The 26,954-nt window shown below is 35.5% G+C and overlaps 1 protein-coding gene across 11 annotated transcripts in view; it reads left to right on the plus strand.

Annotated features, from left to right (window-relative positions):
* Positions 1 to 276: 276 nt before the first annotated feature.
* The window catches only part of LOC124308360 (zinc finger protein OZF-like), an 82,869-nt gene continuing 56,191 nt past the window's right edge, over positions 277 to 26,954 (plus strand). For 2 of the 11 annotated variants that reach the window (XR_006908971.1, XM_046770999.1), the window contains exons 1-4: positions 277 to 1,028; positions 3,029 to 3,183; positions 10,559 to 10,657; positions 23,278 to 23,365. Coding sequence is in view for 4 of the 11 variants with exons in the window: in XM_046770999.1 (XP_046626955.1) it covers positions 10,656 to 10,657; positions 23,278 to 23,365 (90 nt within the window). In the remaining 7 variants the exon portion in view is untranslated. Of the gene's footprint in view, positions 1,029 to 2,991; positions 3,184 to 10,558; positions 10,658 to 23,277; positions 23,366 to 26,954 lie in introns of those variants that run through there. The other 9 variants (XM_046771001.1, XM_046771002.1, XM_046771011.1 and 6 more) reach the window with 9 other exon arrangements.

Raw genomic sequence — 26,954 nt, forward strand, 5'->3', positions numbered from 1 at the left:
CAGCGTTGCCCGAGAGAGCGTCGTCAAGAAAGTTAGAAAATTGGTAGGATTCTGCCTTTCTCGGATACTCGTTTTTGATTGGCACCGAAAGAGATGGAGTAGGGGGAACTCTAACTCTCTTTCACTAATGGGGAGCATATTTTTATCTCTGTTCAACCTTTGCGTGGAGATGTACGTGACAGTGGGGATAGACTGATGACGTGCTTTTGTACACGGTGTGCGTTCCAGTATTACTATATTTCAGTGGCAAGTACAGGCTGCTTTTTCACTGTTCTTCTCACATCGTGTTCATAATCATGAGTGTAGAGACCTTGTAGGGAGATCTCAATGCATAACTAGGGACATTTTAAAGTAACACATGGCGGCACTGCGGCTGAGTGAAGGGGTCGAGAATCGCGTGCCCGGCCGCCCATTGTTATCCTTGTCGAACGTAATGGCCGCCAGAGAGTTTGTTGACGCTCTTCCGTGGTTCCGTTTAGTACGCGTAAACGAATCCGCGCGATAAATCAATAAAACCTGCAATTTTTGAAGAGATAATAAGGGTTAGGGTTTGTAGTTGAAAGTCTGCGTGCGAGATAGTTCAATTCCAAATAATATGCAGTCATAATGCTGTGAAACGCAAGGCCAATGCTCGCTTGGTATCAGAGACGTCTACCGGACTCAAACATTCTCTGACAAGTGCCTGGCTCCAGCGCCCTAGCCGAGGGGTTACAAACGATCACCGGTACGGTATTTTTCGCATGTAACGTTCCGAACTGTCGGCCGGAAAATAATCCACTGGCAAAGATAAGTGTTTGAGGAGATTTTTTAGTCGACTTCATGGTCAACCCATGCCTGGGAATTTGGGATGCTGCCCACCTTGATGCTCGTTGGCCGTTGGCCTGTGTAGCCTTTTGTTAACGGCCCAGCAGGTGTATATTTGCTAATTTTTTATTTTTAATGTGATAACGAGTCTACCGGAATGCAGATTATGGATATAGACTCAAAAAATCATCGAGAATAACGGAGTAGATGCATAAACTATACAAGTGAGTATTTATTAGAAATTTTGCATTTTACATTATTTCTGTTCGGGTTGAAAAATTCTTTTACTTTTCAATTCCTTCGGTATTTGAGTGAGTTTTCTCATCAAATATCCCATCCGATTTTTCTTATTCAACTACGATGACTACACTACCATATATGTATATATATGTAATATATATATATACACACACACACACTCAGTTATATATATATTTGTAGATTAGAGTGTCCATTATTTTGGTCATTTTAGAATTTTTTCGATTACCCCAAAAAATTGTTCATATTACCGACAAAAATCTTGTATAAATATAAAAATTTTTAATAGGGGTAATATTAACACATGAGCGATTGAAATTTGAAATGTAAAATACATTGAAATTTTCGATGTTTTGAAATTATTATTATTTTATTCATTGACTAAAATGGACTAATAAGATCAATTTGATGCTTGAGAACAATGCTCATACTTCCAACATATCACGGAATTAGAAAAAAAAAATTTTTTCAAACTCATCTACTTCACAAGACCATAACTTTTACAGTTCAATTCAGCATCGTTATCTATGGAATACATACGCGCATCGCAAATTTTTTTTTTGTTCCTATGTCTAGTTGAAAGTATAAACATTGTTATCAACACATATACCGTGGCGACCTGTCATCTGAACTTACGACGGTTGGTCAACTTGACAAAACTGCTTTTGCTCTAAAATTTTAGCACATGCGTGTTGGATTATTCCACTGTCAATTACTCACATTGTATATACCTGGCATTTTCCTGGACGTGCACCATGAGGTCTACTCTGAGCAACTCGGCAGTCCATTCGTTAGCGCGTGGCTGATGTGAAACTCGGAGCTGCACAGAGTGGACTCGTATCTTGAATGGCTTGTAATTAGGGGTCCCCTGGTACGCATCCACGAAAACTCATGGTATACAACTTCGGCATTCAGAAATCGGATCATGTTCCATAACAAATCCTTTTTGGACCTTCTTATTTTCAGACTGCAAAGAAGCCAGAAATGATCTATTCGTAAAACTTGTTTTAATAATGTATCCATTATCATTCTACATTAAGTATTGATATTTATCATTCAATAACAGGTATTAAACTTTGAATATCATAACATGAAATTTTTGTACAAATTCATTTACAAATAATTCAATTATTCTATACATAAAATGAAATTTTGTCTCGTTTCGAGAGACCAGTCTCAAATTGAATTCATTTTACTGCCATCCTTTAATCTGATTATGGAGATCACTGGAATTTATTGAACCAAAACATAGTGATTCTTATAATATAGTTGCAAGCGCATTTTGCAGCAGAGTCTGAATCCCATTTAATTGTAAGCCATGGCCTTTCATTAGTAAAACAAACACTGCTCAACGAGTCCTACATTTGAGGAGTTATGTTGTTAAAGGCTCACTGTTAGTATTATACTTATGTTTGATTTTACCCAAAGTTCTCATAATTTACTCATGCAGAATGACTAAATGTGAAAGAAGAATTACTTTGATATTTGAATTCTTATTGCATAGCTTTAAGGCAGACTAAGTTCCGTAGTGATTGAAATAGACATTTTCGGAAATTTGTCATATATATATATCATAATCATAAATTGTATTATAAATGTATAAAAATTATTTTCACAACCGGAAATAATGCAGCTCCTCAGATATTCCTTAAAATTTTCATGAAAGTACTTGGCATGACTTGAATATTTGTTTGGCTGCAAAACTTAATATTTTTCTAAAACTATTCAACTTTTGACATCTCTGAAAAACTTTTGAAAATGTCTATTTCAATCATTTCAGAACTCAGTGTGTCTGAAAGCTATGCAATAAGAATTATATTATATATATATATATATATATATATATAAATCCATTATACACTATTCTATGGCATTGATATATATCAATAGTAATACCCTACTCATGTTTCCTTGTAATACATAATTTAGTAGAGATTACCACACCACACGAAGCTGTTCACTTTAGATCCTGTGTCGGAGACTTGTGAGCCATATGAGGAACGTCTCGAATCAAGAAAATTCCGTTGCCTGCATTAGAGTCCCCACACCAGGGTAACTCAACAACAAAAAGAAGACAATTGATGGACTTCCATTTGTGATCCACGATCATTTTCTAGAGAAGTGAGTACACTTGTTGATGGAAAATTTTTATATTTTATAGTCTGAATGATGAATTTATGATTAGATTGACGAATTTTGTCGATGATTAAACAAAACTTGAGCAGGTTTGTTAATACTTGAAGAATACTCAAGCAGGTTTACTGTAAGATTTGGAAAATAGTGAAAAGTTGAAGAACTTTGTTGTTCAAGGTGAATTTAAGCGCTTACATACCCCTGAAATTTTCAAACAATTGAATATTTTTATAGATTTTTTTCTTAAGGTAGTTCTGGAGTTTTTTTTTTAATCTTAGGAATCGCCTGAAATTTTAGTATGGTATCGATACTACCTCCATGAACCCATTCCTATATTTTTAATTCCATCCACTAATTAGTTTGTGAGATAATTGCAATTAAAAATTGGTCTATTTGTACGCAAAGCCTATACCTAGCACATGGACGGATAGCACTTTGTTCACGGTTTTCATTATAGACGCTAAACGGATCTTAGGATTTTTAAATAAAACCACTATTGTATGCAGTAGTATTGTGGGATTATTATTTTAAAAAGTGGTAATGTTCGACTACTTATTTTTGTAGATATCAACTTGCGAAAGATATCAATTTTACTCGACAAGGAACGAAAAGTGCGGAGACACAGTCAGCTGCAGTTAGCTCTGACGAAATGACAACAGTGTACGCTGCGGCAAAGTGATGGGCGCGCGGTAAATTCGGGGAATTTGAATCGTGTTTTTTTCTTCAGTTTTAATAATTGCGGAAAGGAGTTTTAATAAATTTATTCTCTTAACAAATTAAAATTAGTTAATTCATTCACGATAATATTCATAATATAAATATATATATATATATATTATTTATATATATCGTGAATATTATCGTGGATAATTTTCCATCTCTCTTATACTTATAAAATAAATACCACCAATAAATGAAATGTATGCTCTTTATCACGCACTTTTTTTTTCGTAAACCGACTGTTAAACCTCACTCGAGTTGACATTCACGCAAAACACTGACGTTGACGTTTGAAGCTGCGAATAGTACAAAAACAGGAGAATTAGGCTGTTGCCACGATTACAGCGTAGCGCTCTGTACATGTAGGGGACTTATCCGTGGATGAGTTGAGATTGTGTAAGATATGCAGAGCGTACAAGCTCTGTCAAACTTTTCTAACGGGCAGCATCATACAAGAATTGGGTTTTAATGTACGCTGCGGCAGAAAATTTTATCTAGTACGTGTATCTCCAGAATTACCTTAATACTTTTAAGAAATTTTCAAAAATAAATTTGCAAGATAATTCCACTCCGTTACAAAGTTATAGCAATAAATGTGACCAGACATCGGGTTGGGACGGCTACCTGGTTAACTACCGTGCCCCTCTCGACAGATGCGGTTCGTATTTCTTTTGTTCGCGAAATTTGGATTTCTTAGAAAACAAGGTCGTTTGTAAGAACATCTGCGAAGTTTAAAATTCTAATATTACTTGAAAGTCGTCTTTCGAAGAGTACAGTTCGTGTGTTTCTTTGAAAATTTAAAAAATGTTCAAACGTCGTTCCACCGATTGTAAAGGACCAAGAGATCACCGTGGTGTTCGTTAAAAGAAGAAGAGAGCTGGTCTGATTGGCAGAAAATATAGGCAGAGGGGTCAACTTTTGCCCATAAGCCCGCATTACTTGAGATCGTACAAACGGCATTTAAACCCATCTATGAGGCATTGCGTAGCGATGATTTATTAGAAAAGTGCTTGGGTGGATTTACTCAAAGCAATAACGAGAGTCTCAATGCTCAAATTTGGAAACTTGCTCGTAAGTGTATGACAGGAAGTCGTAAAATTGTAGACATTGCAAACGGTGTTGCAGTATCTACATTTAATGATGGAGCTCTCAGTTATTTACAAATCCTACAATTACTTGGAATCAGCATTGTGGTTGAAGCGCATAAGTTTTGTGAAAACAAAGGTGCTAACCATCGACATACACCAGCATACAATCAATTCAATCCACTAAAGAAGCTAAAGTTGACGAGAGATTGTAGAAAACCATAATAAACACGAAGATACAACCGAAAGAAGGTGTACAGTACGAAGCTGGAATGGGAGACTAGCCGTAAGTTCACGTTTTACCTACCAGAAATTTTAAACGCGATTTTCTTGAAACTATGTTTTTAGACATTGTCAGCACGATAACTCAGTCAATTTTAAATATTTTTTAACTTTTTTTTTTTATTCTTGATAATTAGTTTATAGTCTGATGAGACATTTTTTTAATTTTTAGGTAGAACAATTATTTTTAAATTATTAAACACTAATTATTATTTTTTTTTTTATTAATTACATACTAAAGTTTCTAATACTGTAATTTATTTATTTGAAAAAAAAAATGAAGGCGCCATGGTTTTCGTCAGTAGTCTATTTATACCTGTAAAAAATAATGTTAATATTAAACAAAAAATTTAATTTTTATCATGTATAGTTGAAAAGTTAATAAAAAATGTAAAATCAATAATTTAATTTTTTTTTCCCACCATATAACTTTTATAATAAGTTTTCAAATTTACTTGGTTTTCAGCATGTGCAGAGGTATGTGAGCCCTTAAGAATTCTCGTGTGGAGCTAAAATTTTTTTTTGTTAAAGAATAGACTTGGCGCACATTGTTTGAAATTATATTGCACCACTCAAGTAATAACATGTATTTTTCATTGTCTAATACTTAATATGATCAGAACGTGTTTATTCGCAAACTTGTGATCTGTGATTGATAAAACGAAAAAATCTATTACACGTTTGAAGTAAATTTTTTTCTAGCAGGGGTAACTACAGAATAAATGTGAAAATTGAAGAAGAAATTGTTAGATGAGAAAAATTAATGGAAATCAAAATCGAGACCTGCGGAAGGTGTGTACAAAATACCACCTGCACACTAACAGAGTTGAACGGAGTTGATCAGAAAAATTAACGTGATGATGGCAGGGATGTTTGATAATCCAATGGATATATGTCCACGGATAGACTTTCACTGGTCCCAGGTTCGATTCCCGTGGTTGTCCGCTAATTTTGTTTAACGAAACATTTCACCTCCAATTTATACATATATATTATGACCAGTATAAAAATTAACATCTTGAAAACGACATTCGTGTTACATGCATATGTGCATGCGACTTTGACAAACGATTATGAATGCAAGTATATCAATAAATCATGTATACGTACCTATAGAATGTTGTGAAACGCTCTTTTATGAACTGCAATGTCGTAAAGTCCCCAAACAACACCTATCAATGGTTTTTCCGTCGTACGGATCTTTGGGCTCCAATTCTTTGTGTCCGAACACAAAATCTTATTATAAATTACATTTTTAATATTTCAAATAAAAACCGGAAATTGCTAATTCTCCCTGTTCTTCTTTGTCTTAGTCTCCTTCACTTTCTCATTCTCATTCACTCACCGATCGTAGTGGGTTTGAGGTTGCGGAGCAGAAGGACTTCGAATCAAATCGCCGGTCTGTCGATTAGGTTCTCAATGGCAACTTGCCAAAATGTAAGACGGGTCACGCCGTTCAGGCACCGGGTTGCTGGTCTGTGCTTTGGACACTGGTCTGGCTTCACCTAGACAAGGTTTTCGGCAGTTTCCCTTGTCCATCGTGCGAATGCAGGTGTTTCTACTGCTACTGCCAACCCCCTGCTGTACTCTACTCTTTCTGCCCTGCATTGCAAATATAATTGTGATCAATAAATAATTATTATTATTATTATTCCCAGTCTCATAGTTTGAATACAAGCTATTCCAAGAGCCATTTTTTGAGTAGTTGAAATCACAGTTAATTACTCATATAAACTTCAGAAGTTTCACATCTATATGTACGTGATTGCCACATATTTTTTGTTCACTTATTAGCTTTGTGTTTTATCCTTGTAATAATTACTACTGAATTGAATTCAATGAAATTACCTGGATCAACTCATTATATTTAACCTTGCAATTAACATTTCCAAACAGTACAACCTTAAGCCTACGATTTGTTATCCAACAGTACAGACTTTGCAAAGATGTCAGGTCTCTGTCAAATAGAGCAAATCGTATTTTACAATCCTTACTTTTTCTGAGTAATGAAATCTCTGTGAAACTTGGCAAATGATGTGACTTAAGATTGTGCTTATGCAATAAAATATAAAAATTATCTATTCAGTTGCAGTACCGTACCATAACCTCAAATCAAGTTAAAACTCGCTGCAAAGAGGTGAATATTTTTGTAATATTTCTGAACTTTTCTTAACCAATGTACAGGCACAATCATAAGCTCTATCATTTACTAAGATGTGAAGATATTTCATTACTTAGGAACAAAAAAAAAATTGTAAAATACAATTCACTGCACTTGACAGAACTAAATTGAGCACCATTTGCCCCTATTATATATACCGTGAGTTTTTCTAACAGTGAAACGACCGTGCATCTGAGGCAGGGTAACCGGAGTTACAGCTCATGTTCAGGTTGTGCACTGCATCTCACCACAGTCATCCCAAACATTGAACCTGAATGTTGTCAAAATAACCTGAATATTAAGAAATGTGGGAATTGATGAAAAATTGCATTCGGACGATCGACTAAGGCAATAATGAGGCAATTAAGAGTAGGACCGTCATTAGATTCAGGGATTCATCGTGATAATGAAGCAGTGGGATATGATGCTTAGTCTGAACATGACGTTACCTGCTTCAGATGCACGGATTGTTCCGCCGTTAGAAATCCTCACGGTACAATGCATCACTTACAGTAACAGAATGGTAATAATGTGTATCAGGATCATTTAAGTCTTGCTGGAAGTCAAAGAATTTTATAACCAAAAAATAACATTAAAACTGGTACGGACTGTAGCATATTTACAAGGGTTCCGATAAAGCAGCTTTGTATTTTTTTTTTTTTATATTCCACCAAAGTAGTTGTCAACGAGAAATGAGTCTTATGATCATTTTAATAATTGTCTTATTCAATTCTGCCCGTGGTTCTGGTCTAGAGACCTGTTCTGCACATCATGAATTGTTATTTCAATCCAAGCAGTCACTACAATTTCTAAATTTTGCAAATCGAGTCACATTTTCTTCGTTTGTGAAACACTTCGTATCTATCAATTTCGTATGTGACGTTGTTTATTTATCACTCGTGAATGTTATTAAGCGTATTGTACCCCTCAACTCACTTAGTCAAACCTGCTGTTATTTATTAAAACTTCCCCTGAACTTACCATAAATCACGAGTTTGCTTAATTGAATTTTTATTTCAACTGAAATAGTTTATCAGTATTTCTTTATGATTATCATTACCTTGCAACATTTTTCACAGATCACTGTGATTCTATACTGTAATTTTCTACCCTTGAACTATTCTGCAATTCAGTCCACTCATAAGTAAGCAAATTCTTCAGGATAGTTATATTCAGGGAACCCAAGTAGGCTTGTTGATATTCATGGAAACTCAGGCATGGAATGTTTGTTTCCAAAAGCCATTTAACGTAAATAATTTTTACAGACTAAGATTTATGTGTATGTTTAAAGGTTAGTTTACTCATTTTCAAAATCTAATTTCCTCATTGAATGGAAAAAACCAATCAACAACCGATCGCAATTAAAGATGAGTGACTATAGTCACTCCTGTGCAAATATTTGTGACGCTCTAGTTACCCTGCTGAGAGGATCTCGTGGAGTGAACCCATTAAACTTAAGTCGAGGAGTTAACTGAGAATGGTTATTTCACAAGATGCTTTCGGTATCATAATATACAACTGTGAGTTGTAATTATAAAACATTTCATACTTAATTACAACTGTATTTTATAATTGAAAAAAATATTCATACCAAACTCAATTGCCATTTGTAATTGGAAACGATTTCATCCCTGATTAAAATTGTATGTCGTTAATAGAGAGAAAATCGGTACTAAACACATGTGCATTTACACATATATATGCATATAATTACATGTAACTAGTGATAAAAAATGTAAATACCAATTATAATTTTAATTGGTAATTTAGAAAGACAAATACGAATTCAAATGATATTTTTTCACTGTGTTTTGTGTAATCATAAATCACAATTAAAATTTGGAATTTGAAATCAGTTTATTAGCTATTTAGAAATGCATTCAATGTTGTTGGTAGTCGGGAAAGAAACACAGTCTCTCTCTTGCTTGAGGCACTAGAACCCATAATAGGGCTAATTAGAACTCCTAATCTACTATAATCTCAAACATTTGCGAATTGAATGATTTACGCCATGGTCTTGTTCATAAGTCTGCACACACCTATACTTTCTCCATACCGAACAATTCTTTGGTTGGGTTAGTCGCCCTAACCCGATGATCATAAACTGGTATTATAGAAACGACTCAATTGAAAAAATGAGAAAATGTCTAGTGTTGTTTTGTATTTGAAATTTAACACGTTGAGCGCCACGCCGATTTTGAAGGCAGTCCCCATCAGGCCGTGCACCACTAAATGTAATTTCAGTGTCAGCCAGCGGTGGTTGACGCGGCCTAAATGGAAAGTCCAGTGTCAGCCACCGATGGCTGACGCGGCGCTCAACGTGTTAAGAAAAAGATTTATTAAATTGTCACTAATTGGGTATCTCCAAAACGGTGTTCTGTAAATGTGCCTTAAGTTCAAAATGTTCATAAAAAAAGAAGCGGGCCTATACTATGTTACTTGATTTTCAGAACGCCTTTATGTAACAGTATTCTATAAAATTAATGCAAATTCATAAATTAGCAAATCAATTTGTCTGTAGATCAAACTTTCATAGTTGAATTTATTTATATTTTCGTTTAAATGAAAGTTAGAAACTTGGGGTAGGTTTCTATGAATAGAACGCAGAGCGTCAATTAGCTCAAGAAATTTTATATTATGGCTAACGTGAATATCCTGTGAAAAGACTTTTTCTAATATTGTATTAAAAGAGGTTCTTATTATGTTAACATTCCAGATGCAACTATATTAATATAGGTGTTTATTCAAAAAATCTGAAATGTGCGCATCTCACATAATAATTAAGTTGAGAATAAACATCTGTGTTTACTTATTCTACAATAGTAATTTCAGATCCAGGTTTCGAATGTTCGACATATGAATATGGCCCCAATTCATTATTATATGAGAGAACTGAAAACGTAGGCAAAGATTACCGTACAAGTCAAAAAACTGTTGACAGTACTCTCAGTCAATGAAATAATGTAGCCAAGATAGTTGTGTCAAAGACACTTTAAGAAAACACATGTCAATTCGTCATTGGTTTGTCGATAACTGCACCACACATTGTCTCATTCTAACACTGCACATGTATCTGCCAAACAAAATTAAATCTTACTGATGGTTTTAATTCCAGTGCAAGAAAGTTTAAGGACACCAGCAGCTCAACTGTGGAACCAATAACAGCCGACTTTTAGTAGTGGAGTGGCTAAATCTATACACACGACACCGGTATGTACGTATAGATGTTCTATTCACTGTTACTGAGATCGAAATTATCGCTGACTGAACATTGTTTGAGTATGTTACCGTATTCCCACACCAAAGACAAGTCTTGGTGTTTGCTATAAATGTGAGCCATATTTATGTATCTTTTACTGAGAGTTCTTTAAAGGACCAGCTCTTAGCACGCGCGATTCTACTTGCTTAAAGGAGTACCTTGATCGAATTCGACATTGATGTATATTTCTCCAAATATTGAAGTCTACGCACTTCTGACGCAAAAAAGGGCTTACAGACCTCATTCTATACGCAATTCTGAAGGAAAACACTCCAATGCATTTTTATTTCACGCAGAAATAAAGAAATGACTTGGATTCTACGAAATCGCAATAGTACATTCGTTCTGTATTTCTGCATCTAAGGAAAATGTATTGGAGCTTTTTGCTCAGATTTGCATATAGAATGAGGCTGTTAAGCCCTTTTTTGCATTTGAAATACGTGGATTTCGATATTTGGAGATATATATGTCACCGTCGAAATTTACCAGGACACCCACTTAATTTTGAAGTAAACCTTCACTGACAAGAACAAATTCTCTAAAATCAACTGGTTGACAAGTGATCGTAATACTATACCTCACACCTATTATAAATAGCCGGGCCCATTCATAGATTTTTATAGAGATACTTCTACTTTGGTTATCTCCTATAGAGATAGTCTGCACGGTCTTACATACAGGTCTGGAAACTTCATTGGAGGGGGTAGGTCGCTTATTGAAGCCATTTTTGTGTTCACTAGTCGCCACTAGGTTCGTTGCGATCTTATCAACAGCGGCGGCGGGGCCGGGGGGGGGGGGGTCCAGACAAGACCGTGGTATTCGCATATACATATATGGGTATTCGCTCATTCACGCTCACTCATCGTATTTATTGAGGTTATTGTTATCCTGGTAACCAGTCCCCTGACACACGCTGCTAAAAGTGGTTCGCAAAATGTCCCTCGATTGTGCCACCAATCTTCACCACTAGTGGCGCTAGTAGTTGTCTGACAAGCTTGCGCGCGGTCAGCGAGGGCAGCGAGCGTGTCAGAAGTCTACTAGCGCCACGTAGAGGAACTAAAAAACGGGGACAAACGCGTACAATTTTTTAGTATACGAGCAGTGGTGAGAGTCAGGGGGCTGCTGGTAACTAAACCACAGCGACAACTGGTGCTGCCGCTAGAATAGAAATTTGCCCTCGCTAAGCGACGCGAATAATCGTGGCTCCCAGCTTAGAAGTTTCCCGACATGTATGTAAGACCGTGGTCTGCACGGTCTTACGAAGCTGCTAAAGCCGAGAATGAAGGACAGCTGGTCCCATAGTGCTCCTCTCTATGTGGCATGATCAAAAGAGTGGGAAACAGCTGCCAAGCGGCGACTGCGATAAGGCAAGCGGGGAGGTGTATACTTGTATAAGGGTATAAGCATAGACTTATAAAGATAGACTGAGCGCTCTTATGAGCGGCTTGAAGCAAACATTTTAAGGACAGAAATATGCCGGGAGTACTCCTTTCTCTCTTTGACGATATTTGTGGCGGAGATCGAGGCGGTAGAGGAGAATGAGGCGAAATTATGCGCCTATATCTATAGCTGTTCCACTTCCACTGCTCCGTTGTCTTCCACCATGACGCCGATTGAAAAGAGAGAGCAGTACTCCCGGTATATCTCTGTCCTTCATATGTAATTGTCAGTGCCTCTTATAGGAGCGCTCAGTCTATCTTTATAAGTCTATGGGTGTAGTACAGCGCAGACCTTGTGAATAACCAATAGGAAAGTTGTACCATTACGCCAGCCATTACAAGCGGGAATTCAAGATCGTTAACTGTCGTCAATGACGTAAACTGTATTTGATTAACAGGAAAATAAATTATGTACCTTGATTCTGTTACAGAAATATAAATATCATGTGAGGATCGTGTCAGAGTCAGAGACAAAGCGTATAAATTCCCTTTATGAATATCAAGTTTTATAAGGTATATGTACTCACTTTGGAGATTAGAATCACTCGACACACGAAGTTTTAAACTATGCACTTATTACCCTATTTATATTGTATTTTTGAAAAATTTTAATATTTTAGATGTGTAGTTTTACAAATCCGTTGTATTATTGACACTTTTACACGTATTCACGTTGTTTCTACCAATAGCTCATGTTTCGTATACATCTATATATACAAGTAAAATGGCCGGCGCAATAGTACTGTGCAGTGAACTAAAACACGCGTCACGAGACCGCTACACCTTATTAATTCCACCGTGGTATAAGGCTTATGTGTTTCTCCCACCAAGTCATCGAATAGAGTGAGAGAGACCGTCTGTAGCCATTATTCTCTCTTTCTTGTCACGGCTTCAGTTTAGTGCATAGAGCGCGCAGTCTATCTCAATAAGTCTATGGGTACAGTATACATCGTTCACTCTGCCTACCATGCTGGCATTTGCTTCAAAAGTGGTGAATTTTTTCAAAAAAATCAAAGTGGTCGAAGATTTGAAAATAAAATATTTTCAGTTTAAAACTGAAAAAAACACAAGAAAATGAATTTCGATTTTTTTTTCCTATTTTCTTTAACGAACTACAATTCAACACGAAAAAAAATACCTGGTATTTTATTTGAATATCTGTTTTCGAAAAAGCTGTTACGTCCGTGAAAGTCATTTATTCCCGAGCGGTGAGGAATAAACTGGTTCGACTTAGCTTTTACGTGCGGGCACAACCAGAAGTTGGGATGTTGGAGATGTCAACCATATATTTGTTTGAAGAGTTTGTGGAATAGTTTAAACGGAGTGTGTAATTCACAATATCGGCAAGAAAAGTTGTACGTGAGGCTTTTGAGTGTTGAAATAGAATCGATCGTGTCGAACTTTGGAATAGGAATAAAACTGAGATAAATAGGAGTAGACGTAAGGTGCGCAAAATAATGGGAAATAGAATTAGCTGAGTCGGCAAAAAGCGAGTGGGGTGAGCCAGAATGGAACTAGGAGAACAGGAATGAGATGATACGGCACTGTAAGGATCGTGGGAGAGCGACGAGATGAGGCAGACGTGTGGCGATTCGCCCGACGTAACAATGCTATGAGCCAATTTTGAAAAATTTATTGTGTTTGGACAAAAGTTAAGACAAAAATCTAAACACAATCCGAAAGACTGCTTTCAATAAGTACAAACAAATAGAAACTTTACAACAAAATCAAAAATGGTTGGGTCAAGGATTGGTCGGTTTCGTATGGAATGCCCCATATATGTATATATTATGAAATTCGTCTCAAGAAGCACAATTATAGATTTTTGTATACATGTGACATGTTTACAAGAGTATTACAATACTTGTTAAAAGCCACGTAAGACCGCCACGGCTGTCTATGAAATGATATGAAAATACGTCATATCTATTTTAGCGAGAAGAAAAATGCTAGAAAATGTAAATTCGAAAATTTTTGGTAATTTGAAAAATTAACGACAGGGTCAGGAATCGAACCTGGTGTCTAGAGATGCTTTGCCGGAGCCTTACTCCACTACATACCGGGACAATCTCTTGAAACTATACATATAATGCGCATGCGCGAGTTTTATCGGCTGCACGGGCAGGCTGGCCACTCCGAGTTTCAGCTGTCAAACCCTGTTTCTGGCGTCGATGTAGTTCATACGAATTTTTAAGGTTAGAATCTCAAACAGTCGAGATAGTGACTCGGAAAGTTGATGCTAATGCTCTTTGAAAATTGGCTTTATTCGAAAACATCGCCGCGGGGCGATTTCACCGACCAATGAGATTGAATTATTTGGCGCATGCGCATTGTATGTATAGTTTCAAGAGATTGTCCCGGTATATGACGCCACGTGGATTTACAATCAGTAAATGCTTTGACCATGATATTTTTCGATTTCATCAAAGAGTTTCCCTCTTAGTACGACCCCTGAAAACCTTTCGCAAAAATTTTCACATTTTTTGAACAACTTGTCACCGTATGGATTTTGGAACCCATCTCAAAAACAACTTTTTTTTTTTGACAGGTAAAAACATTCTTCTTTCGAAATAAAATATTTTCAGGAAGATGGTATGTTACCACATAGCAAAAAAATGGCTTTTTCGGTGCTGAAGAACATAAAATTTTAGCAATGATCGGAGATGGTGTTTTTGAGAAAATTCATTCCATCTGAAATTGACTTTTTTTAATTTTCCTCTTCTATTTCAGAATTTCCACTGAATCACAGTTTACTAGAAATGAACTAAGGGCTTCTGAAATCCCGCACGTTTTGAAAGAAAAGTCGTTGCAATTGGATGATTAGGGTCGAAATGGAGGTAATTGGAAGAAGAGAGATTTTATTTTCTTTTTCAGAAAAATACAATTTTCATGAAAATTTCAAACCGACGAAACAGTTATGAAAATTTGTTTATCGCCAAAACGCAAAAATACGTGTCTCATGAAATGGCATGAAGATTGATATGCCAAAGTTACAAAGTGATCGAAGGTAGTCGCCATAGAATCATCGTTGAATCTATATGGACTGGGCCATATATCGTTTTGTTACCATACAATATCCTAATAATCATGACTGCATGTTCCGGCTTCGATTTGCCGCCATGTATGTAACCTTAAAAATTTTAACAATTGTCGGTAGCAATTGTCATCAACTTGCAACTGTATAAAATTTTTGAGGTCACATACATCGCTGCAACGTGTCGTCTATGACGGTTGGTAACCCTGGCAAACAGCCTCTCTCGGATTGTAGCGCATGCGCATTGAATTTGAGCAGACAACAGAACGTGCTGAAGTTAGGACTTCACTCTGTATATCTATTCAGGAATTTAATGGACAGTTACCAATTACAACAGAAAGCATAGGAATTGACTGCAAGCTTGCGTTACTACAAGGGCGTAGCTTTGGTAAGGGTGATAATCATGAATCAGTACTGATGTCTCAGTATAGAAATGGGCTATTCCGCGTCAACCGGATCAGTCATCTCTCAGATATTTTTTTAATTTGGCATGTGGATTGTGTAGGGGGAGTTAGATTTTTGTGCCAAAGCGCGAATCTCATAATGCAAAATTCAATTTTTTATTAACAATAACAAATTAGACTCCCATTTTTTTCAAAAATTCATAACTTTGGCAAAAAATTAGATACAATATATTTTTTTTTTCAAATTACGCGAAAAGCTCCATAGAATTTAAAAAAAAATACGAAATGTTAAAAAAAAGTTGTTATCAATTGTTTATTTAACAATTAATTTTTCAAAGATTTTTAAAACAGTGACTGACACGATCAAAAAATTTTTTTAAAATTCTGACATGTTCCTTGAACTGTACTACAACCTGTGAATTAATTCCAGAGGGGTGTTTTTCTTCGTTTTTGAGTAAAAAATCATTAAAGGTGTCGATGCGCTTGAAATTGCGGCGCGCCGAGTCTCTACGTAATGGCGGGCGGCCGGTTGCCGTCCACCGCTACCCGCGGTGGCGTCGCAGCGTTATTTTAGAGTCATTTTCACGATGTAGGACATGATTGGAGAATCTGAAAAAAATACTGTACCTTCAAAAGGCCTGCTCAAAGCGATAAGTGAAGTTTCAAGAATGTGTTTTTCACCGTTTTTTTATTACAGAGATTCAAAATAACGGTTACACACCATGAGAGTGCACATAAATGATAATAATTACATAACTTGCTACTTATTTCAAAATAAAAACACATTCTTGAAACTTCACTTATCGCTTTGAGCAGGCCTTTTGAAGGTACAGTATTTTTTCAGATTCTCCAATCATGTCCTACATCGTGAAAATGACTCTAAAATAACGCTGCGACGCCACCGCGGGTAGCGGTGGACGGCAACCGGCCGCCCGCCATTACGTAGAGACTCGGCGCGCCGCAATTTCATGCGCATCGACACCTTTAATGATTTTTAACTCGAAAACGAAGAAAAACACCCCTCTGGAATTAATTCACAGGTTGTAGTACAGTTCAAGGAACATGTCAGAATTTAAAAAAAATTTTTTGACCGTGTCAGTCACTGTTTTAAAAATCTTTGAAAAATTCATTGTTAAATAAACAATTGATAACAACTTTTTTTTAACATTGCGTGATTTTTTTTAAATTCTATGGAGCTTTCTGCGTAATTTGAAAAAAAAAAATATATTGTATCTAATTTTTTGCCAAAGTTATGAATTTTTGAAAAAAATGGGAGTCTAATTTGTTATTGTCAATAAAAAATTGAATTTTGCATTATGAGATCCGCGCTTTGGCACAAAAATCTAACTCCCCCTACACAATCCACATGCCAAATTAAAAAAATATCTGAGAGATGACTGATCCGGTTGACGCGGAATAGCCCAAATATGAAATTGCGGGGATAACATCAACAATTCCAATAAAAAACAAATACATTTACAACCTTGGAGTGACGATGGAGTTGATTTTCTAAATGTGAATATATTTAGACATACTAAATTTCAGACAATTCTAAAATTGTGAACTAACGATATTTCTCTAAATTGCATTGTTACATTAACGCTATAAACTTCTACTTCATGAAGAGAAAGAATATTGTATTCGTGGCAAAAGAATGAAGCGATTAGTGAGGCGTCCAAAGTTGCGTGGCCCACAGCTCATACTTTCACAATTTCGTTGACGAAAATAGAAGAATTTGCTGCTGCGGATTTTTCTTGAGCTTCTCCAGCTGTCACAGAAATGTAACATGTTGCAATGGTATATTGTATGATATTTTTTATATCGAGTGGATGAAAAATAGTGGGGCGTTACGTGGTAGTTTGCGGGACGCAAGTGGTTAATATATTCTCCCTAGGGACGAAAGTGAAGGAATTCTGGTCTGCGCATGCGCAAACCTATTTTTACAACACTGAGATGAAATTGGCTACTTTCGTACCGCTAAGCTGAAACGCAAAATCCCACTTTTCATGCACATGTGATGAAAAATATTTCTCAATGCGTTACAATAAATCATTTTTTTTCTCACTAAGCTAGTGTGTTACCGAAGAATATTAGCAAAAATTTTTTTTTCCAAAACAGATTTGACCTGCCACAAATCAAAGTCGTCTGAATATTATTAACAACAACAAAGATATGAATTTAATGTTGAAAGGTGCGCAAACATTTTATTGCAAATGGTTTCAATAAAATCGGAAATTTCTTTGTACTATTTGAATGATAAAGAAACCTCCTAAAAATAATACGGGATAATGAAAAAATCATTTACTAGACTGATTCGCTTTGCCTCACACAAAATGACACACTTCTATTTTCCAATGCTGTGGCTATTTTGTCAATACTCATTTGCTTGATTATATCAAGAATGCAATAATAGAATGTAATAAGGACCTGCACACGAGATGTGAATTTTTTTTCCTTTGCAGTCACTGATTAATTTGATCATGATTATTTGTTCCTCCCTCTAGGGCTATGCATTTCAAATAATAATAATGTGATCCTGATCACGTCGGTCAGTCATTACAAAGTGAAAAAAAAATACAAGCAGCATACGAAATGATTGTTAATCTGTGTATATTCAAGCTTTTTTTTATTTTTATGAGGTTATATGAACTGCAATCCTTACCTACATGATGTTCTACAATTCGCTACAAGATTTTATATACTTTTTGTTCAAAATGATCTCTTTAAAAGTCACTACTCTGCATACACAAGGTGCAAATTTGCCTTAGTATCTGAAAAACTTGTAAATGTTGGCGAATTTTTCTAGGTATAGAAAAAGTCACACCTTTTAGTTGTGTTCAGAGATTTTTTCCTGCATTGTTAAATGCGTTTACCAATAATTGTCAAACATTATTTCGCGGTGTGATCGGTAGAATCCCTATTCCGCCGGTAACTTACCTGCCTGACGAGCGACTCGATTATGTCAACGGGGAAACTCAGGTTACATTTCAACTCGTGCTTTTGCTAAGTTTCATTGGAATTGTCGTGCTGTCTTTCAACTATGCAGTTTGTGTGCAAATTTAACAAACTCCTAGTACGAATTCAGGTTTGTAAATTTACAAATACAATTTTTTTTTTTTACACAGTTTCAAAGACTCTTTAATACTTTTTCTTGAGAACAGTTGATTTCGTTGGTAATGCAATGTTGTTGTTGACACTTAATCTTTTCAACCCTCTGAGGGCAACTCTGAGCAGTTTATTACCTAGAAATAGTTTTTTTCATAAACATCATTTAAATTCATGTTTTTCAACATGTAAATAGTTGAATGAAATCGTCAGTGTCTAAAAGAAATTACAGGTGCAAATTCGATATGCTAATTTTAGATGACAGGAAAATTAAATGCAAAACGAGATGTGAATATTGGCAAATATTCCGTCACCTGGCTAATATACTATCGCGTTTGCTTTCAAAGGGTTAATGTTGAAATTGTTCTAATTCACACGCACAATTCACTATGGCACCATTTAAAATCGAATTGAATCGAAATGAGAATATTTCAAACTTGAGGTATTGTCTTTATGATTTGAACGAATAATACACGATTCACATTACACATGCTGTGGTTTATACACCAACTATTTCAGTTTGAGTACCAATAGGAGGCAAGTTTTATTGATTTATATGCGAGGAATAAAGCATGGCACAGCGAAGATATTACTGATCCACTTGGCGCGAAAATTACGAAAGCAGGGGTACAATCGCTTAATACACCATTTAATCACATTGATCTGTAGATTGCACAGTAAGAATAATAGTCATCTCTTGAAACTTCGGGTACGACTTACAGAATGTTGTATTATACATGTAAATTGTGTTGTAATGATGACGAGCAATTTAAAGATATGAAATAAGAAATGACAGTTCGGATCATTTGTGGTTACATTCATATTCCACTTCACCAGAGATGATATTCTTTTCTTAAAACGAGTTGTATATCATTATATGATATGACAGTAAAACCTTGGAGGAAGATTTCAGAAGGAAATCTCTTTTCTTACTGTAGATCAGTAATGATATTGTAATTTATAGAGGTCACTTAGAGAATGTAATAATGCGAAAGAAAATGATTGAATTCACGTGAAACAGACATATCCGTTTCATCTAACCATTGCGAAAACCAATACCCAGTACTGCTAAAGAGGTTTACGAATATGAAAAAATACAAATAAAGTGAACGACAATGAAACTTGAAGAATTAAAGCACAGAATAAACTCTATTTACAAGAAAAAAAACCGTTTGAGACAAAACATTAAGATTTGAAGAGGAAATAACTGCAGTTCTTTCTAAGCCGCACAATAGAACCGTTTAAAAAAACATCGTAATATGTATAATTATTTCGTAAATGGAACGGAGCATACAATTACCATAGTAAAAGCATAACTTTATATATTTAATAGTTTTGTGAGAATTATGTTAATCCATGAGAAATCAAAAATTTGCGAAATTTGGTCTTTAAGGTTCAAACTTTTATTTATTTCATGACATTGATTGAACCAAATAAAAAGTTAGTCTTCCAATACAAATTTGTTTGAGTTTACTTTTTTCATCATAATGCCCTGAAAGTCTATTCTGCAAAAATGATGCTTTAATTCTGTGAAATCTGGAAAAGTCAACTAATTTCCGATTGAAATTTTATTGGGCACTTTGATGAAACTTGATGCATGTTGTGAACAAAAAATGACATGTCCAAATACATGTAAAATATGTTTGTTCAATTTTCCCAGTTTTGTTTTTTTAGCAGATATTTAATTCTCAATCCTGGAAAATTAATCTGTTTCACTATGAAATAAAATATGATAGATGTTCAACAAGTTATTCCGATCAAATTTGTTGTGCAGTCGACACAAACGTCTTATCCTCACAAGAATATTATTTTAATAGTAACAAACTGATGCTGCTTGAATACCGTCATGCATACTACTTAAGTTTTCCAAAAGTCAACAAGAATGGAACTTTGGAAGTGACCAAATCTGAAAATTTGCTATTTTCGGACGTCCAAGCGACTCCGCTTTGCAAAAGCAATTATTATCTTTGCATTTTCAAGAACTTTCTACTTAGAGGTTGAGTGATCGTATAAAAAGACTGCTGACTCTAGGCGAATTTACTCGGCGGTTTTGGTGGATCTAAGTGGATTCAGGTAATTTTATCTTTCTACGCTTATTGACAATTGAATAGAATTTCATTGTAAAATCAGTTGATAACTGTAGAACACTAACTTTCCCTATGTCCTTTACCATTTCTTGCCATATGAAAACTCGCCTTACTGGTCCGATACAAGTTAGCAGTCTTCATTCATCTCCAATCTCATAATTTCATAAGGCCCTCATTAGGGTGTGCGGGAAAAAATCGATGTTTTTTTTCGGTTGCATCCGGCATTAGAAGTTAATTTGGGGTAATAAAAAAAGATTTCTAGAAGGAGCGCTCAAAAAAAAATTATTTCGGACGGCGCATTGCATTTTAAGATTTCCCATAAGAATAACATAGGAAAATATTGAGACTTCTAAATGTGGTAGTGCAACTTTCCGGAAAAAAATCGCACAGAAACGCCTATAAGATATTCGTATAAAGAAACGATTGGGAAATGTTGTTGAAAAAAGATATAAGCGGTTTCGTTACGCAAAAATCCTTATTTCTTTTTGAGCAATTCAATTTACCTCATGATTTTTTTAGAGTAAATATTGAATTATGGCCTGAAAACGCTAGTTATTTGAGTTGCTCAGATTTTTTAAAAAATCTAAAAGTCGTTAATGACGTAGCCGAACGTGGTGTCGCTTTGATAGAAGCTTGTAACGGTTCGTTAACAAAAAACGAAGAGCAGCTACAATATTTATTGGGCATAGTGCAAAATCATCGACAGAAATACCCTAACTGCAACAAACAGAGTCTTAAAAAAAAGAACGATGATTTATAAGAGCATTATAATGTAAAAACAAAACTATTTGATCAATATTAAACCAAATTCATTAAATAAAGCTTTTCGAAACCCGATCAATGATGAACGTCGTTTCTTTTATATTTCTCGTTGTGCTTGATTTTTTTTGTATTAGCGAAACATTTCGAGAACGATTTCATGCAAATTGTATGTTGGAGAAGAAAATTCACTACAAAAAACCCCCAAAAAGTTTTTTTGTAAAGCGAAAAATTCGATTTTTAGAGCTTTTTGAATTTTTTTTTTCTATCAATCCAACTTCAGATAGCGATACCATTTGAACGGTTGTTCTGAGCTAATTTTTCGTATAACGTTTTTTGTACGGAATTCGATTCTCTATATGAATATCTTATAGGCGTTTCTGTGCAATTTTTTTCTGGAAAGTTGCACTACCACATTTAGAAGTCTCAATATTTTCCTGTGTTATTCTTATGGGAAATCTTAAAATGCAATGCGCCGTTCGAAATAATTTTTTTTTGAGCTCTCCTTCTAGAAATCTTTTTTTTTTTACCCCAAATTAACTTCTAATGCCGGATGCAACCGAAAAAAAACATCGATTTTTTCCCGCACACCCTCGCCCTCATAATGATCAAAACGTCAGCATGTCCTCTCCATGTCTTCAAGCTGTATGGGTAGGGTCTTTTGTTTGCGCATAACGTAACGCACAAAGTTTTATCCCAAAAATGATTCAAAGGCCGTAGCCGGATAAGTATGAGTTAGCTGCCCTCGCGCATATTTGCTTCATATGTTGAGACTATAAACCGACTGATAAAGCATGATTGCTTTGCAAATTTCAACCATTATCAACGCCTAGGTTTTGAGTAAAAAAATATTTTCCTAAATCCAAAAATATTTGTCTTCCCTTGATAGCCTGAACCGATCAACTTGACTTGTATATACGTTTTGAAGATATTAAGTACTTACTTTATAAAAAATATTTGGCTTTTGTTCACGGGATCAATAAAAAAAAAACTCGTTTCACTTTTTACATAGTTTTATATTTCATAGGAATTTATGTATTTTTTATTTCCGATCATTCTGCACTAAGTATTCCTAACAGGCTTCGAGATATAAAGGGTTTCTAGAGCTGAGCAGAAGTCTAGGAAAGAAAATTTAAAGGAATTTTAAATTATCCGGGAAATGTAGGAAGTTTTCATCGAATCTTTTGCATTTTCTGGAGAACTACATTTAGCTGCGTTTATTATTTGCTATTGTTTTGTGCCAGAATTGAATGTAACGAAAATATTTCAACGGCATGTGATGTTTTATTTATTTACTAAAGCAGGTCTATCTTTCTATTACCATCGTGTTACAAAATTTAATGGCTTGCCTGTGCCCTGTGTAAACTCGTCTCACGTAATATTCATTACATGTTCCACTCATTCGAACAATTTATTCACATTGTAGGTTGAGTTTCTAATAGTAACTAGAGTAAAGAAACTGCACGAAAAATCTTGATAATGAATTGACATAGCTCGCCATACTATAATGGCATTCAATCATTCATTTGATATTCGGATTCATTAATTGATTCCACCACCCTAATTGCACGATCTTATTCCGCGTGCATGATTTTTTTTAAATTACTCATGCAACGCACTCTCATCAACTTGACTTAACTTAATATTGAAACCACTGCCACTATAACTGACTACAATTTCTAGCTTATAACAATAGCGTGAAATACAAGTCAGTGAGTTCACTGAGTTATTCTTGAAAAATCTATAGGATCAAAAACGGCACCTCAATGGCCCTGGAAACGAATGGTAGCAACGTCGTGTGGTTAAGCTCATCAGCGCCTGATCAGATACAGCAGGTATGTGACTGGTCAATACAGGTTATCTTCGTAGGTGAAAGATTCGGACATTTTTATATGACGTCAAAACATGATATAAACATATCGCATTATTTAAAACTTTTAAATTCTTCATTTAACATTATGTTTTCGCGACAAGGTAAATGTGAAGGATTCTAAAACAAGAAAGCCGTGTCTGTCTAGCTTAGTAAAGTTGATACTCCATGCTGTATAACAAATACACGTGAAGAATCGTGAAGCAGCATGCTAATACCGACTTTAGTGATATGGTCACCCTCAATACTCTTATGAGTACCAAAGTTTAGTTTCAGTAATAGTACTAGCTTACATAGTTTTTTTTTTTTTTTTTTTTTGTTAACTTAGCTGGATTAAATAGTTTCATTTAATAAATCATTTGCTACTAGAAACCTGATCATGATGGCTCATTGTACTTATGGGAGATTATGGGGAATACTTATGGGGATGCTGTGAGCAAGCAAACCAAACGATATTTCACGATCAGTAAGTTGAATGCTACGTGTGGTTAGGAGAAATGACAGACAACATTGCTATTAAGTGAAGGATTAAAATTCTCGACCTCGTAGATAATGTAGTGGTAAATCTTTGTGAGCGGTCGTTGAATGTATTACGTATATTTTCGTTAACGTTTTGGCCCGGGTAGGGGCCCTCCTCAGAACGATCAATTTTTTATTTAACTGTCAAGAACATAAATTCCATCAGTAAGACATTAACATCCATGGATATAATACTATTAAGACTTATTATCTATTGTACATTGGAGAGAACATTCAGTATATCTATTACGATTAAAAAAGTATATACACCTTAAGGGGTAATTTACCTTGTATAAGAAACAGGGTTAAAACACTGGTCAAAATCATAAAATTCAAAATGGAGAGCGATCGTTCTTCAAATAAGATGACAATAGACATTGGCATCTTCTCCAATTGTTAAACAGTGTAGGTGTATAAGGTTTGAATATTAATAAATAAATTAACAATAAGATGTTCACAATGCACAAGTCAAAAGATTAAAAAGGTTAAAGAAGGGGTTTAAGAAAGTTAAAATAGTTAAAACTATGCCGACAAAATAATAATGGTGTCATTATCTCCCAGTTCTCCATATCTGAACAAATTTACTCAACCGTTTGAACCAACTGGTAAACAACAACTACTGGGCGGATCACATGTGAGCCAGAATGAAGGCGAACAGGTATAGCAAAATATATAGCAAAATTTTTGCTATACCTGTTCACCACAACTACTGGGCGGATCACATGTGACCCAGAATGAAGGCGAACAGATATAGCAAAATTTTTGTTATACCTGTTCGCCTTCACTCTGGGTCACATGTGATCCGCCCAGTAGTTGTTGTTTACCAGTTGGTTCAAACGGTTGAGTAAATTTGTTCAGATATGGAGAACTGGGAGATAATGACACCATTATTATTGTGTCGGCATCGTTTTAACCATTTTAACTTTCTTAAACCCTTTCCTTAACCTTTTTAATCTTTGGACTTGTGCATTGTGATTTTCTTATTGTTAATTTACTTATTAATATTCAAACCTTATACACCTACACTGTTTAACAATTGGAGAAGATGCCAATGTCTATTGTCATCTTATTTGAAGAACTATCGCTTTTCATTTTGAATTTTATGATTTTGACCAGTGTTTTAATCCTCTTTCTTATACAAGGTAAATTACCTCTTAAGGTCTATATACTTTTTTAATCGTAATAGATATACTGAATGTTCTCTCCAATGTACAATAGATACTAACTCTTAATAGTATTATATCCATGGATGTTAATGTCTTACTGATGGAATTTATGTTTTTGACAGTTAAATAAAAAATTGATCGTTCTGAGGAGGGCCCCTACCTGGGCCGAAACGTTAACGGAAATATACGTAATACATTCAATGACCGCTCACAAAGATTTACCATACTACATTGCTACTAAGGTTGAGAGACAAAATTTCACATAGATTTGAAAAGTTTAATCATACCGAATAAAGAAAGTGGGTCGTGGATAATTCAAACACTTCAAATAAAACTATCGTTAAGTTATGGACAACGATCATTACACCAATTCAAAGTCCGATCGATTTTGCGTTTTGCTAACCTTATGCTAACTGCGAAAGATTTTCCACGTTCCGTGGTTTAACTGAATAGTGTCAAATTTATAAGACGTCTTCATAACGCTCGAATGCGACAAGTGTCAGAGATAAATTTAAAGAGTATAATTTCACGAATAGTTTTGATCGACGCTAGTCGAACGAGGACTGTTACCCTCTTTCTAGTGCATTACAATCTAGCAACTAGCCTTTTGATCCATATGCTACAGAAATGTATTTTTATAGACCATAATTTTCTCTCCAACGAAATTCGTGTGACACACGAATCATTTGCTCAGCTTATGGGCCATAGCTTACCTTTAACAAGCAAATAATCTTGGTTGTATTTCTGTGCGTCTACACGTAACAAACTATCCAGTTACGTTGAAAACCCTAACACATGGTGTTGGCATTTCCGTATAAAGTCGATTCTGCTACTCCCCTCTCGATTAAATTTAGCGAATCAAAAATAAGATTGGCAGCACTGCCATCTATTGAATAACATGCGCTGCATCTGACTAAAGCGCCATGGCGATTATCCGGAGGCACCTTGGTGCTGACCCCTCTTGTTTTAGCGGGTCAGATGTAAGGTTAGTTCCAGCACCGGTGTACTGAACCGACGCAGTGTGTTGTTCAATGAGCCTATATTAGATGCCAACATTACCTCAGCCTTGTTTTTGTCCGGTACAACCAAATACGGAGATGGGGGGGGGGATACATATACATGCATACACGAGTAATACGCATATTCGTTACGCTATTGGCCTATGCTTTGTGGCTACTACACTTTAAATCTTTCAAGGGCACATTAAATCTACCGAACGGATTTCGATTAAACTTGGCATAGGGGGTTATTACTTTATTTCCAGAAAAAATAAGGAAAAACTACCATGAAACCAAGTGGCACTCTCTAAGTGCCACTGCCCCGCTTGGCAAGTCTTATATTCGAAAAGCCTGCAGAGGATGCGTAAAGTACTCTATTTTCCTATAGTGTAGTAAAACGACTTTCTTTGTAGTATGTGTCCCTTCGATCAACTCAATTGTACGCACTGTGTTATTGAGCATAAGTTACCTAATTCCAATCTTATCCGCTGTCAGTGGCACCTTTGTTGCGCCTCAAATGAATCTTTTTTTTCAGAGGTGTTGGAACAAATAGCATGCATCACAATGCGCGGTGAGCAATACCCGTATTTGTGATGAAGCTGAAGTCAGCAGGCAACCGCAGAGACTGGCCCAGGAAGGAATAGGGAGTTCGGGGCCCCGATGCTAACTTCAGCTTTATGCGTTTGTGCATAGCTCACTCTCAATTTAAGCGTTGATTAACTCCCCATACAGCAACTTTTTGAATATTTCAAAACATTATTCTACGAAAAAGCTATGCTTCTGTAATGTTTAAATACATTTTTAAATGATTTTTACATTGGAATATTAAAATTTGCTGGAACACGTAAAACAATAGCATATTGTTTTACGA

Source organism: Neodiprion virginianus, chromosome 7 (genome assembly GCF_021901495.1).
Source record: "Neodiprion virginianus isolate iyNeoVirg1 chromosome 7, iyNeoVirg1.1, whole genome shotgun sequence".
Taxonomy (NCBI): Eukaryota; Metazoa; Arthropoda; class Insecta; order Hymenoptera; family Diprionidae; genus Neodiprion; species Neodiprion virginianus.